A 15,625-nucleotide genomic window follows, 5' to 3' on the forward strand; every position below is an offset into this window, starting at 1 on the left:
GAGAAGAGATCCTTCTTGGACGATTCAGTGAAGCACATTTTCCTTATATTGTCATGCTAGCAGCAGTGCTGAACTAAAGGATTCCTGTCCTCTGCTTTGTGTTCCCATTTCTGTGGAAATAATCTATTTTAATTCTGGATTAGTTCAATATTCTGGTTTACAGTGCAGCAAACAGCTGTCATCACAGCTATACAGTGGAAGAGGGAGAAGTGATGACATGATGTGAGTGGCGGGTGTTGTGGAAGAGATACAGCAGATGCTTAAGCAGGCATTGAAGGTGATGCATGCCCCTTTATGCTGAAGTGCTGTCCTGGTTGAGTTCTTTGGGTTCTGTACAGCTGAAACAAGCATGAGACATGCAAATTATCCCCTTTGTCGTAATGGAGTTTTACAACTTATCAGGTATCATTGTGTGCAGGTCTTACTGATAATATTCTGATTCCTGTTGATCCCTGGCTGAGTAAAGGCCTGTTTTGTTGCTCTTGCACATAAAGCTGTGTCAAGTGAATCAAGATACTGCAGTACATAGTGGAAAAGTTACAAATTACAGATAAGATAATCAATTGAAGTTTGAATTCAGTAGCATGGATGTTGCACTACAGGTCTAGGGGGGCATTGCCATTTCTTTTTCTACAGAGAATGCTTATATAGTCTTCTCTTAGTGACCAGAACCTAGAAAGATGAATTACATTTTTACAAATGAATTAAAAATTATTACTTTTGTTGCAAACCAAAATTCTGATTAACCAACTGTTTAGTTTTGTAACTTCACTTTCTCAGAATGAACATGGTTCTATGTATATGTTTGAAGATCTGCACCTAAATCAGTGTGTGTATAAATAGACTGAACAACAGAGAGTGAGTGTAAGAGATGGATTTTAATCAATTAAGTAAGCTTGCTTACAGGTTTTTTGAGCAAAAATGTTGAAAGACAAATTCAGTCATCAAATGGTATTGGTCACTGTATGTTAGGGAAAGAGAAATCTTTATGAGATACTTTCCTGTGTTTCCATGTGCAAACATAATTTAACTTTGCAATCTGAAAATATAGGTTTTATTTCTAAGATTACTATCATATCATGAACTACAGGAATTTTTTTCCTGCAACTGTACTGCCATCTTGAAATAAGGTCTGAGGGGTATGAAGTTCCATAGTAGATAGCTTATCACTTGTGAGGCTTTTTACTTCTGCCTCCTAATGTTCTTAGCTTGAAATTGGTATTACCCAGTCTAACGGGACAGTTGAGGGCATGGGATTTATTTAATGCTAAAAAGTTCATTTTTACATTAAAGCTGAGCTATAGAAAAGAACCAGAAAAGTAATCAATAAATGTACCAATACAGATGCTTGGCAGTTGTCTCGATGTACAAATAGTAAAGATGTACTTGGTTATTTTATTTTTAGTTAGTTTTATTAATATTTAAATTTTATAATTCGAAAACTTACCTGTGATTTAATTTCAAATGTTATTATTGGTGAAATAAAAATTCAGACTAAATCATTTGACACAAATCTCTTTTGTCTGTGTGTCAATTATTAAGTAAATGAAAAATACCAGAACCGTTAGTTTCAGAATAGAAATTAATCTGAAAAGTTATCACTTACAAAAAGACAAAAGAAATAATACATATTTTCTAAGCTAATTGTAAGAATGATCAGGAACAATGTGGTAAGAACTTTTCTCTTTCCACAGTGCAGTCACAAATGGGCAGCTACAGTGCTGAAGTTTTTATTACATTCTGCAATTACCCAACAGTTTCTGAAAATACATGATTTTCTCTGTATTGGAGGATCTCAGCCATTATGTGAACACATCTGTTTTGCAGGGTTAGTCTCATTGCTGTGGTCTCCTACTGGTGTAGTAATGCTCTTAGTTTAGTCAAGCCCTTTAGTTTCAGAGCAGTTCTGTGTAGACAGTTGTGCAGCATCTTAAATCGTATTCAGCAGAAATCCTAGTTCAGTAATCACTGATAATTAACATCTAAATTGATTGGTTTTGTTTGTGTGGTTTTGTGTCATATTTTCACTGTAGTATGCCAGTGTCGAGAAAGATGGTGAGCATTTCATGACCCCAGAAGACTTTGTGCAAAAATACCTAGGACTTTATACAGATCCACGTTACAACCCTAAAACCGTGCAGCTGTTGGCTGGAGTGGCAGATCAAACAAAGGATGGGTGAGAATTTTGCTTTCCATTAGAAGCTTGTAATGCAGCTGTAAATGCATGAGTGAACGAGTTTGATAATTTCACCTTCTAAAATACATTATTGATTTTATTACACTTCAGGCTAATTTAGATGGTAAGTATTTTCTCAGGCACAATAGACTATGGAGATAGAGGGGAAAAACAGTATGAAAAAGTGTTCAATCCATTTTTTAAAATTAAGATTTGTTTGAGTTTGAGCAGTTGCTAGAAATGCAGAGGAAGTTGAATTGAAAGTAAGTTTAATGCAGTATGATTGCCTTGGAAAAGTTATTTTCTGTATACCCTGTCCATGATCAGATCTTATGTATAGTCTTCAATACCTGTAATTAAACACGGAAATACAGAAAAACTTTCTTACTTATGTAGTGTGCAATTCAAATCAAACCACTGAGGAGTTTTTTTAAGTGCTGGCCATTAGGAGTGACACTAATGACTCTGAAGGAAGGAGGTGTTTGCCTAATCAAGATAAGGTCACACCACATAAAGCTTTTCCAGCTCTGCTTACAGATAATATTACCTATACTTCAGTTCTCTGAAAATAAGTCCCCTCCACTGAGGCAGTACCCTCTAAACCACCTGTGTTCAAACGAGCCTTTTCTTGTGTTTTATGAAGGTGTCTTAATTTTGGCCTCAGATTGTAGTAGGAAGAATGGACTTTGTTAAAATGAAAAGGTTGAGATGGATCAGAGAAGTCGAGAATGCAGAAGGGAGTAGTAGGTCTTTTGTAGGGAGGAGGGAAAGCTGCTGTTAAGAAAGTATTTGATACATTTGTGAAGATACAGATGTAACTTAAGTTTGAAAATCCTTGGCATCCTTGGATTTCTCAGTCTAAATCTCACCTTTGACATCACTTAAATATTTTATTTTCCTGTGTTCTACTTTTAGAATATTTTAGTAGTTTGCATGGTATCCTGAGAAGCTTTCACAATATCTGTGCTTTACAGATAAAAGTGTATATGCCATGTACATTTTACATTAAACAAATGTAGGATCTCCTGTTTGATGTAATGTTACATGATCTATTTTATAAAACTGCAGAATTTTGCTAATACATTTGAAATATACATACAGTTGATAAATCAAAATAACCTGAAAGTGTGATTTTCTGTGTGTTGAAGCAATAGTCTACTTGCTGACCAACATGTTATCCTGTTTCTCTGAAAGCTGTTGGTTATCTTTTACAGTGTGCATTTCTTCAGAAAATGTTTATAAAAGGATCTTTCTTACATTAAGAAATCAACAATTTTTTTAAATTGGTGCAACAGAACTTTATTCAAAACATCACTTTTTTTTTGTTTTCTCTGTGAATATGATTTTTTTGTTTTGTTTTGTTTTGCTTGCTTATTTAAATCTGAGTAATGTTTGAATTGAGGTAATCCAGTGTGGGTAAGTGTGATTTATCTGCTTCTATGTGGGAAGAGTGGAAATAGGAATTATTACCAAGGGGTCTTTGATATAAAAATTTGAATACCCGTTGATACTTGTCTGAAACTTATTTTTGTAAATGTTTTAATCTGTATTTATCTCTAATCTGTACTTTGTGTGATGAATTTGTTGTACTTGCATCATCAGCGTAATAGAAATATTTATTTATTTGTTTTTACATTCACATTCTTCCTTTTGTAGTGAGCTGTGATATATCAAATTCCAGAGTCTATTAACTGTATCATCTGCACAGAAAGTTTCATCTGTAGCATCAACAATTATTGTAATCTTCAACTGAATTCCAGAATAGTTTACATCTTTCCAAGGACTTAAAGTTACTTTATGAAGTCCAGGGAAGTATCAGTCGTCAAAACTAAATGGCAGCCCAAAGTCACACAGCAAGTAATGGAGAAGCTTTGGGTTGTGGTAGGAAATTCCATTCCTGTATCTGCTATCATATTCTTAGCCTTCCTTGTCCTTCAAATAAATATGCAAAGTGTTTTGGTAACTGCTTTGTCAATAATTATAAAATTTAATTTAGTTTTAAGTTTAGATCTCTTGGAAAAAAAGCATTTTGGAATTGGGTGTCTGTGGGTGTATGTTTAAAAAAAAAGTATTTTTACTTTTTCTTGATACTAACTTGATACTCAACTGTTCCAGAGTATTACTGCCTTCTCCCAGTACAAGACAGGTTTGCTTTAGTAGAACTCTGTAAGGTAGTCCTTAAAACTGATGACTCTTCACTTTCAAAGTGTTTTTTCCTCATTGTTGTAAACGCATGTTCTAAGAAATTAATGTGATGAGGTTTAAATTAGAATTTGGTCTAAGCTGCTTTGTTCATTACAGTGGGTTTTTACTGATGTTGTAGGTAAGCATTTCTGTTTCATCAGACTGCAAGCACTAATTCTGAAATTAGAATACATATCCCTTCTGAATAAGGCACTTATATATTCCTAACTCAATTAACATCAGTTAACATTGCAATTTAAAAATAAAAGTTGTTCTTCTACCTTCAAACCTTCAAAATTTCACAGTAGTCTTTCAAAATTCTTAATTTTAATTGCTTGTTTCTGGCTGCTCTGCTTATCAGGATATCATTCTCCAGAATTGGAAATGTATTCTTCTTATGCTAAGTGCTGAAGAAAGTTATTTTTTCACATAATGGAGAGTTGCAGCAGAGCTATACTTAATTTCTAAAAGCTGTGTGGTGTGGGGAAAAAGAGCAAAACATCCTAGTAGGAAAAAAGGAAAGGTAGAGAAGAATTGTGAACCCATGGCTTGGCTTACTTTATGTGCCTTTGTAGAGTAATGGTACAGAAGATATGAGTGGAAAGGAAATTAAAAAAAAAATGTTACAGATAAAATGAAAGGTGAGTGATTTGTTATTGTTACAGACTCTAATGCAGCAGGTTCACTGAATGATACTCCAGTAGTGATTGGGTGGGAAGCTCCATCATTGCTGTTCAATCCAGCTCCTGTTATCTGCTCTCTAATGGATAACAGAGGATCACAGGGGATATCCATGCTCCTAGACATTGCAAACTGAATATATGGAAAGGAAATTGAATGTGTCTATCTCCTTTTACTGTAGGCACTGTTAAAGTGAGACCTCTGAAGACAACTTCTTTCAGTTTCAGGCTTCTACGAATGAGTTCTACAGGGATCGTCCCTTGATTCTGTCAGTTATAAAGCTTCCTGGTTTGGAATTAATTTCTATGTTAGGTTTATGTTTGTATGTGAAATATATTTTGAAATTATGTTATTTACAATTATTTTAAAGGGCATTCTGTTTCTCTGATACTAAGCCCTTATTTACCAAGATGATCCTTTGGATGAAAATGACTTTGCATTGGAAGAACCGTTCTCACATGTTTGATTTTTTGTCACTAAAGTAACTAATTACTATCATAATTTTGTATTTTCCTTATCTTATGTCCTTTCAAAATCACTACAATTTTTTTTTTGTATTTTCTGTTTAATGCATACATGCAAGAATGTTAACATAAGTAATGTTTAAAGTATCTCAATTCTGCTTTGTTTGGGAAAGACTTGGTAAGCTAATGAATTGAATGTTTTTTAATTATTATTTTTAATTTCTTTTCTTTAGGGAACAGAATTTATATTTGTCCCTCTAGCAGTAAGCAGTATATATTTGAAGTAATCACTGCCAGATAATGGTTTTCTATGAAGAGTACTAAATTCAGATCAATTACAGATGTTTTCTAGAAAAATTTAGCATCTACAGTGCTATTCTGTGTTTTTACAGCATCTGCTAAAATAGTATCCTTATTGTTTTATTAAAAAAATGTGATTAGAGTTCTTATTACCAATGATCGTTCATTTGATGCTAAAACAGATATCCCATCATTTATTTTGATCAACTAACCTCAGGAACTTGTAACTGGATGAGAACATTCTAAGTCATCAAGTTAAGTCCCGTGTATTTACAAGGATGGAAACATACAGTAGTTTTAATAAATAATACTCAAACCTAGGCTCTTGCTTGGAGCATTCTGGAAAGGCCACAGTATATATCTGCTCTAAGCATCTTTATGGATATGTGGTTCTGTTCTTGTGCCAGTGTTATGCTTTATCTCCTGGTCTAGATCTGCTCTTACTGCAGCTGTTCCTACATGCAGCATTAGGATCCTTTCTAAATGTTAGTAGGGGGTTTTTTGGGTTTTTTTTTGTTTGTTTGTTTGTTTTTTTTTTTGTTGTTTTTTTTGTTACTCAGAATAAGCTGAGTTCCACTAGAAAAAGTTATTTATGATTATTCTCACAAGTTATCTGTGCCTGTATTCAGAGTCTGAGTGTGTGTATTGAATGCAAGGACTTGGATTTCTATGCAGCACTACAGAGATCTTGTGAGAACCCTATCTGGGGATACCACTGCTTCCTTATCTTGCACAGAAACAACTTTCCTAATGCATCCTGAGCTGGATTTTTTTTGGTATGGTGACTGTCTTGGATCCGTGGCTCAGAATCTTATGATGTGCTGTTTCCCAAAACTCCTTCCTTCCCTTGGTCATGTCTGACTGTCCTTATGTCCAAATGTTCTTCATTTCTTTCTTGTCTCAAGAATATGACTTTGTGGCTTGAGTTCTATTTGTAGTATTTTTTTCTTCTGTATACTTTGCCTATTTGTTTAAATTTGTTAATTTTTAATGAATGTTGTATATTGTTTTAAGAAAATATATTGTATAGTACACTCCTATAATTTAATTAATACATCTTTTCTTTCTCAGTATAAATTAATGTATAAGTAAGTAATATAATGTAGAACGATACAGCCTTGTACATTCATTGGTGGAAGAATGTCTGTGTTTTTTTCATGCCATAATTTTTAGGTGCTCTCTGCTTACATTTATAATTACAAGGTAATAAATTATAGCTATTCACTGAAATTGGTAATATTTTGTTGTTGATGGTTATGAAGAATTAAGTCCTTTTACAGAGGAAGAAACAGTTGCGTAAAGTATAAGTAACTACTTAAATGTAACAACTGCTTTTTCAGTTTCTAATGTAGAGTCAAATTCTAGATCAGAGTTTTATTTTAATATTTGGATCATACAGTTTTCTAGAGCATCAAACACAAAATAATTATTGGTATTGTGAATAATTTAAAAAATTTATAATCTCTGTATTTTCCTTTGCAGGCTGATTTCCTATCAAGAATTTTTGGCATTTGAATCTGTTTTGTGTACTCCAGATGCAATATTCATTGTTGCTTTTCAGTTATTTGACAAGACTGGAAATGGAGAAGTAACATTTGGTAAGAATATCTAAAGAAAAACAGTTGAAGAAAGTGACTAATAGTATAAATTAAAGTAATGGTTTATCACCATTGGTGATACTGATTTCTTAATAGCTTGCATGAGTAAAACATTTTTTTCTATCAAATGGTACAAGCATAAATACACAGAAACAAAATATAATTTCCTCTGTGTTCTTGAATCAAGATTTTTCATGTTTCTAAAGTATTTAATACAGTACTGTTTTGTTCTTTGTAAGTAAAATACTTCCTAAGTAAAATTCTATTTCATGGACTTCAAACTCCTTCAGTGTGGAGAGATTTTTAAATTATGTTCTGAATCTCCACGTATCTTTGAAGAATTGACACTAGATACAGTAAAAGCTCAATATAGAAATGAAGGAGGTCTGATATTTTTAATTCCTGATTTCATGTTCCTTTTCTTGAGGAGCAAGTCTTACTTTAATGTTAGGAATGTAACTTCCAACTAGATTGTATCTTTAAAAAAATTGCCTTTTTTTTTGTTACTTTTTTTTTTCCTAATCACATACATCACTAAATGGACAAAATTCTGTAGTCTAACTGTACTGTTTCATGATGTTGCTAAATAACTGTTATTAACATTGCAGTTTAAGGAGGACTAGGTTTTCTTTTCAAAACTTCATATGAAAATTAGATAAATCTATGCCAAGAAATTTAATAAAATGGAATGAGAAAGAAATGTTATTTCTATTCAAAAAGAATAAAGCTCTCAATAAAGAAAATACAAACTATGCTTGGATTTGTAAGCATTTACTGTTTGTACAATTTCATTGTTAAGAAATTTGTTGCAAATTGTTGGCAAAAATTATGCAAGGGTACTCATGGAAGCAAACTGCTTAAATTATAATGTCTTAAATTACATTGTTAACTGATGGGTCAAACAGTAATCAATTTGGATACACAACATCTTGAAAATAAAGTCTTTTAGATCTTAAGTGAAGGTGAAATATATCTGAAGGTAAATGCAGTCATTAGGAAGCAGACAAAATACTACAATCAGTGTGACCATGTTAATGATTATGTTTAATAATCTCACAAAGCACTTTGTAGCTCCCATGAACTCACCTAAAATAGCTGGTTCCATAAATAAACAAAAAGTAATTTCAGATTGTATACAGGTTTCTCAGTCCAAGGATTGTTATTTTTATGAGCATCATTATATGAAAGGCTAAAAGAGCAACACAAACAGAAACTATAGAGGTGAAAATTGCACATTTTTTCCGTATCTTTCTCACAGAATATTTTTTTGTAAGACTGATAAATCTTGACTAGGAAACTCTTCAGGAAATTTAAAATTTACTACTGGTTTCATATTTTTACAAAATTAATTATATTGCAACTGTTACCATATTTAATATTACACTGTAACATAATCAGTGGTACATGGGTTTCTGTACAGTTCCCACATTTACTGCTGCTTTTTTTTTTGTTGTTGTTGTTGTTCATAACATGGGCTACTTATTTTTACTTGTCATGCATATTATACAAATTAATGCATGTGGGAAATATATAAATTATGATATGTGCCACGTTCAGATTTGGTAACTGTGAAGTCAATTCCCAAGTCAGTCTTGTGGCCTACAAGAGCTGTTCTGTAAATGAGTCTTGCCCTCTTTTTCACACCACATAAACAAAGGCACAGAGTTTAATTTTATGTAAAAACAGGAGAATATGTAAAATCAGGTCTTATACTTAAAAGTTACAATAAATAATTAAAAATACACTGAAGTTAACACTGAGTAAGCTTAGCTAGTTGATTTGCTATTTAACAAGTCAGCTCTCTTTTATGAGTGTGCAGTGTATCCAGGTTTGGGGAGCATACCCCAGTTAAGATTCTCTAGCTCAGATGCAATGCTTTGTGGATGTGATTGCATTGATTCCAAAGGTAACTCAAGCCAGTAAGTCTTGCCAGAAGTGACTTGGATTTTCTAAGGTTTTTCTGCATCTGGAGCAATGGGTGGAAGTGCTGGAGAGTGAACACAGAATCAACTTGGGTCTGTTAGGCCAGTAACTTGAACCCAACAGTGGCCTTGCTGGACATGAGATCATGTCTCAAAATCATTTGGGTGTGATAATTTTCAATGATCTGTAGAGAATTAAGTATACTAGATGATTTTTAGAGCTGGCTCTGTATTTGAAAGCAAGTTGCTCCAGTCAGGTTTGTATCTCGGACTTGGACCGTACTTGAGCATTTTAGCTTCTTGCAATCCTTTAGCCACAGTCTGCTGCACTTTAGGTTCCAACTCTACAGTGAGGAAACTATCAATTAAATTATATTACAGAAGAACCTCTGTCTTACGAGTTGAGAAATGTTATAGGAGGAGTTTGTGATTCTCTAGAAACTTTTTGGTAGAAATACTTGTCATCCGTGCTATGCTGATCATTGTCTTTGTGCAATGTCATGTGCTAACTGGGGATGCTGAAAGTCTTCTGTCACTTTTCTGTCATCTACTTTCTTACTTTTGGAACATTTTCCCGGGAGTTTTGGACACACAGAAATCCTGTGTGAATGACTTGCATAATTGTGCAGTTAGGATGCTGCAGTGGTTGTAGGTCAGTTGCAAGAACATGAAACTGGACCTGTTTTGTATAAGCAGACTGTACAGCATGGTCAGTACATGTTTCAGCTGTTTCTTGCTGTTAGTGTGCTGTATAAGGAGCAATAACATGGCTCTCTTAAACCCACTGATACACGTGACAGTTTAGTTTCAAGGACTTCTTAATTGTGGAAATATAGAAAAAAAGCATTTCTTTTCCTGATCAAATAGTTGTATGTCTTCATAAATGATTCCTAGGTGAACATTTTATGGGAAATGTGCTGTTGCTGAGCCCTCACAATATTCTTTAACCATAAAATATTTAAAAAGTAACAGCTGAAGCTTGATACTTCACAGTACACAGGAATGAAGTATTTAAAAGCACTCCATAAAATTAATTGCTGTTGTAATGAGGATACTTTGTGGGTCTTTTGGCCTGAATTCAGGTTAAAGCAAACCTGAGTATTAAAACTGATGAGCTATTTGGTTTGCTTCAGTATTGAAGCAGAGGATCCTTATTGTGGTTAAAAGGTGAAGTCTGTGACTGTCACTGAAACTTATCTCAAAAATAGAATGTCTAACTGGAAGCAAAGGATGCTTTGTAATTTATCCCTTTGTCAAACCATACAGTGGTCTGGACTGTGTCACTTTTAACTGGAATGTACAATGTCAAGGCTTTTTCCAGCTGTTCTTCCTTGTAGTATCACCAGAAAGAAAGCCATTTGTGGGTAGACTGGAGAATTTCAGATGCTTTTTTAGTTAAGTACCCGTGCTGGTATGGATAGAAAGACAGACCTAAAGTAATGGAATTTGAAACAATTTTACTGCCTTTATGATTCTTCTGTGTTCAGAATTTTTAGATTATTTTTGAGATAATTGGAAAACATTTATGGAACTGAACATAGGGCTTTTTAAAACAACTTGCATCAATTTAAAATATTTTGCAGGGTATAATAGCCTCTCCTCTAAAGGCACTGGGAAGAATAAGGGGGTTGGATACCTAGTAATGCAGCTCTGTGAAAATACCATGATATTGGTGAATTAGAGTAGTAAATATCAGCGTGATAGTTTCAGTGATACTGAAATCTTGTCCATCTGTTTTCTCAAACAAATTCTAATCTAGAAGAGAAAGTTAAGTTTTCCCTTAATCTTTAATGAGACTTTAATTAATCTTGAATTTCCTTAAAGAGTGTGAGAACACTGGAAAAAGGTGAGTGAGAATAAGAGAAAGGAGTTGAATATATGATATTAAGTTCTTCCCTTTTGAGTGTTACTTTTAGAAAATGCAGTTACTGCTCTCCCATCTTCCCCATTTCCAAAAGAGCAATTGGACTGGAAATTCTAGGGTTTGGACTTAATCTTAAAAGAGTTCTGCTTTATAAAATAGCATTTGCAACCAGAAAGGCTGGAAACCTTTAAAAATGTGAACTGAAAAAACCCCTCATAATCACATGGGTACCAGTCTGAGGATACAAGCAAACCACCTTGGTTTTATTGAGTGTGCTGCTTTCAAGATGTCTTTTGCTTAACACATGCAGATAATGTAGGAAATGTCACCATATGTTATGACACTGTTTTGTCCTTATTTATTTTTTGTTTTGGTATGTTTTGGATTTGCTTTTTTGTTTGGTTTGATTTGTTTGGGGTTTTTTTGTTTGGTTGTTTCTTGTTGCATGGTTCTTTCAGGTTTTAAACACCTGTGAGCTGTGCAGAATAGGAACACCTCATTTATTTTTTTATAATAATTAAAAAAGTGTAGTGTTTAGTTCAAAACCATTGCACAGCAAAAGGGAAAACAAAAGCAGAACCCCACATTAAAACTATAAATAATGACAATTCTGGTGTATGACTCTCACTAGTCTTAACCTTAAACAGCATCACTTATCTTTTTTAAAATAATAGTAGATATACAGTGTGAGTATTTCTAGTTTAGCTTTCTCACTTTTCCTGCCGTGTCACTTTACTCTCATGTCAAAATAATTGCTGTATTAATTACATCTGGATCACTCCTAATATACATCTGTTCCATAAGATGCTACAAAAAATCTTTTGCCTTTAACTGTGATTTTAAAATTTTATGCTTGAAAGTGAAAATAAGTAAAATCTGTTGTTAGAATGATGAAAAATAGTAGCATAAGTTAAAATGCATTATATACGTTAAAGGCTTAAATATATGCAAAAAGGACTGTAGATGACTGGGTAGACAGATTTTAAAAACCCCACCCTCAGATTTTAAAAACCCCACCCTGTTAAATAAACGTTTAGCATTCTTTCTTACTACTTCTAAGTATCAGTTTTACATTTTTATGTCTCTAACAAGCGTGATTGATGTTCCATCACTAGTGAAAGGGAATGGCACTCTGTTAACAGGTTGATGGCTCTGGAATTCTGCAAGTTTTACACTCTGCTTCTTGGGGAGCTGATAAGTCAAAATAATAGGTAATTCCTCAAGGCTTTCTTGAGGTGCTGAGCTCATCCCCACCATGGACCATGAGTAAGACATCATTGTGCTTATAACCTAATGTATTCTTCCTCCTTCTGTGAAATTCAGTATTGCCGAAAAACTTGGGGTTTTTTATGTTTTTTCTGAGCCCAGTAGGTAGTGGTGTTTGATGAAGGTTGAGCCAGTCGTGTATACTGCCTGCAGATAGCTGCTCCAGGCATCTATAATTTGTTTAAAATGACTGGGTGGGGAAATTCCGAAGCAATCTTGAGAGAATGCGTGTCGCCTTGGAGGTAATGTGCTACTGCACTAGAGTAGTGGGTTTATTGTTCCTGGGGCTGATGGCAAGTTGAGTATGTCATCAGGCTGCTGACTTGTAGGCCTATCTGAGAGGAAAATGCATTGCTATAAGCTTGCAAAGAAAGTTATCAGCTCAGTAGGAAAGAACTCCACTGTGGAATGGTGAGCAAAGAGTGGGAGAAAACATTAGTAAATGAGTAACATGTATTGACGGGGAGAATGAAGGCGTTCTGTCAAATGTCATACTGAAATGAAAGGGTTTAAAAATAATTTGCTGTTTGCCCCCTGCAGAATAGCTCTGTTTGAGGTACTTGTAGTTCATCTTAATTTAGAAGCGTTACTGATTTTTCACCGAGGGAGATAAAAAAAAAAGAAAAAACTGCCAGCGTCTGTACCTTAATGTTACCTGTTTCCTTTCCTATCAGTGCTTGGCATCTGCTGTGAAAAAAAATAATATTAAAATAAGATAATTCAAAGTGGTGAAAATGTAGGTGATGATTACCTTATTTATAAATTTGGAAATGTGATTGTCCATTTGTGGCTTCTCATTGCACAAGCTGATAGTTGTGGTGATGGCTCTTTCCTTTAATGTGAGAGAATAGCCAACAAAATTGGATTAAAAGGGTATTGTTGATAGATTGTGAAGAAGGCATTGCTACTCCTGGTAGAAGTAATAAAGAACTTATTTAGAGACATTTGAGAATCCCAAATGGCTTGGAAAATTGTATTTAGAGTTTCAATGGTTTTAACTTTGCCAGTTATTCACAGTGGGTGTAGGGTTTTGTTCCTGTACCCCAAGTGTTTCATAAACAAAGCAAACACGGAGCTGACTAAGCACTAGAGATGAAAGCATATTCTTAAATGATTCTTAAAAGCATATTCTTATAGATGACTATAATACATGCAGTACATTTTACTGGTTTTGTGTGATTTCCTGTGGAAGAAAAATGGGTAAGACACGAGTTTTCAGAGAAGCATAAGGCTACCCTGGGTAACATTTTTTTACAGCTAGCCACTACTGCACTTCTTCAAGTACCAATACCTCCCACTGTTAAATACGAATTTATTAATTCATTTACCAGTTGCTGGCAGGTGCTTAAGAAACTTGACTTGTGATGTGTTGCTTAGTGGGTAAACGTTTAAAGAAAGAAAAATCAACAGCATAGGAAACTGATTCTTGTTTCTTTTAGTAATATACAATTAAGTACTTGAATGAGAATTATTAAATGACCAGGCTCTTGAGTTTCATTAAAAATAATAGCAAGGTATGTCTATATATGCAGGTATGAATATTTGCTTATAAGAAAAATTGAGACTTCTTTTTTAGCCTTCTCCTGAGGTTAAAAGAACCAATCATTGGAAATAATTGGGAATTCAGTCCAAATTTTCAGTCTGCTTCAGTGTGTTCTTTCCTACGTTTTCATTAGGAGACCTCAGCATGTATTGTAAGTCAGTTGTACAGATGTGTAAGTAGTCACTATCTGGCACCCTCTCTGTACAGTAGTCACAGATACAGTTTAGCAGATCCTGTCATGTGTTCTGTTCACAGTTCAGTGCCACTTTTCAGGTTTAACAGTGGACTGCACTGATCTGTTTGTGTTTGCAGTACATTAAGACTCCAGGAGGTTTGGTCAGAAGCTGCAGTGAATCAGTGGTAGGTGAGGAATTTATACTTTCATCTCCTGGTTCCCTCATCTCTAGCAATGATGAAGGCTAGAGAGACAAAACATTTAAAGGAAGTATGGCAGAATAAAATAGTTCAGCACTGTGTGTTGGCTGCTTTATCTAATTTTTTTTAACCATCACCTTTCATATAGATATGTAGTGGACAGTTTTGAGTAGTTGGGGTATTTTTTTTACCCTTTTTTTTTTTTTTTTTTTTTTTTTACCTGATAACTCCTTTAGCCTACCTTGCAGTAGAAACTATGGTTTAGATTGCAATTTTTATGGCTATACTCTATTTTTGGCCTTTAAGTAAGTGTTAAATTACAGTCAAATCACTTACTAGCTACAATTTGCCCTTTGAATGTATAATCCCAAACTAACTGAAGCAGATGTTCTATCCAAGGTGTCCTACTTTGTATGTTCCCGTTCTGAGAAAGATTATTTCTGATTATTACCCTTCTTTTTCTCACTTAAAATCATGTCGTGGTTTTCCTAGAGTTGATCTAGACCTAGTAGAATGGCTGTAGAACTGAAAAGTTGAATGAATCAAGTAGTCTTTAGTATAGAGCAGGCAATACATTTGCTCCAAGTAAACAGCTCCTGATGGAGTTATCAAATTATTAAGTTCTTAATTTAAGTTCATAATAAATTGAAGTTCTTCTGATTGCATCGTCTTCTAGCAGAACTTTTTAAACATCTAAAAGAAGAGGTCTGTTTTCCACACGAAAACCAGGCTTGTTTTGCAGCATGGCAGTGCTGTAGATGAGCATTTTTTTTCAGATGAGGTTTTTGTCTGAATTCAGATAATGTATTTGGCAGTGAGATTTCAGTTGTGCCTTATACATACAGAGAACTCATATTCTGAAATGACATTCATTTAAAAGAAGACATCTCTATCTTCACTTATCTTAAAACATTTTAATAACTGATACTACCAATTATGTTTTATAGGATTTTATTTTTGTACTAAGGTCTTATAAAAAGCTTTTAATAAGGTGCTTTCTGTGGAGTTAATGATATGTTTTAGATGGTATTTCTTATACATATCTTCAATAGACATATTCAGACAGTGTGACTGTAATAATCAAGTTTCAATCAAACCACACTTAATATGACAATCTGCTGCTTCAGATTGTAATACAGGTATTTGTGCTTTTGATAAAGGGCTCAATTTGACGGCGAGCAGAGGTGGAGGACCATTATCAATTTTGTATCAGAATGCAAAATAGCTCTTATTTGTCACATATGAGGGAAAT

General features: G+C 34.0%; 1 protein-coding gene across 2 annotated transcripts in view; it reads left to right on the forward strand.

Annotated features, from left to right (window-relative positions):
- The window catches only part of SLC25A12 (solute carrier family 25 member 12), a 47,266-nt gene that overhangs the window by 3,852 nt on the left and 27,789 nt on the right, over positions 1-15,625 (forward strand). For both annotated transcript variants that reach the window (XM_071747356.1, XM_071747358.1), the window contains exons 3-4: positions 2,034-2,176; positions 7,288-7,403. In XM_071747356.1, the coding sequence (XP_071603457.1) occupies positions 2,034-2,176; positions 7,288-7,403 (259 nt within the window). The remainder of the gene's footprint in view (positions 1-2,033; positions 2,177-7,287; positions 7,404-15,625) is intronic.

The sequence above is a fragment of the Heliangelus exortis genome, chromosome 6 (genome assembly GCF_036169615.1).
Source record: "Heliangelus exortis chromosome 6, bHelExo1.hap1, whole genome shotgun sequence".
Taxonomy (NCBI): Eukaryota; Metazoa; Chordata; class Aves; order Apodiformes; family Trochilidae; genus Heliangelus; species Heliangelus exortis.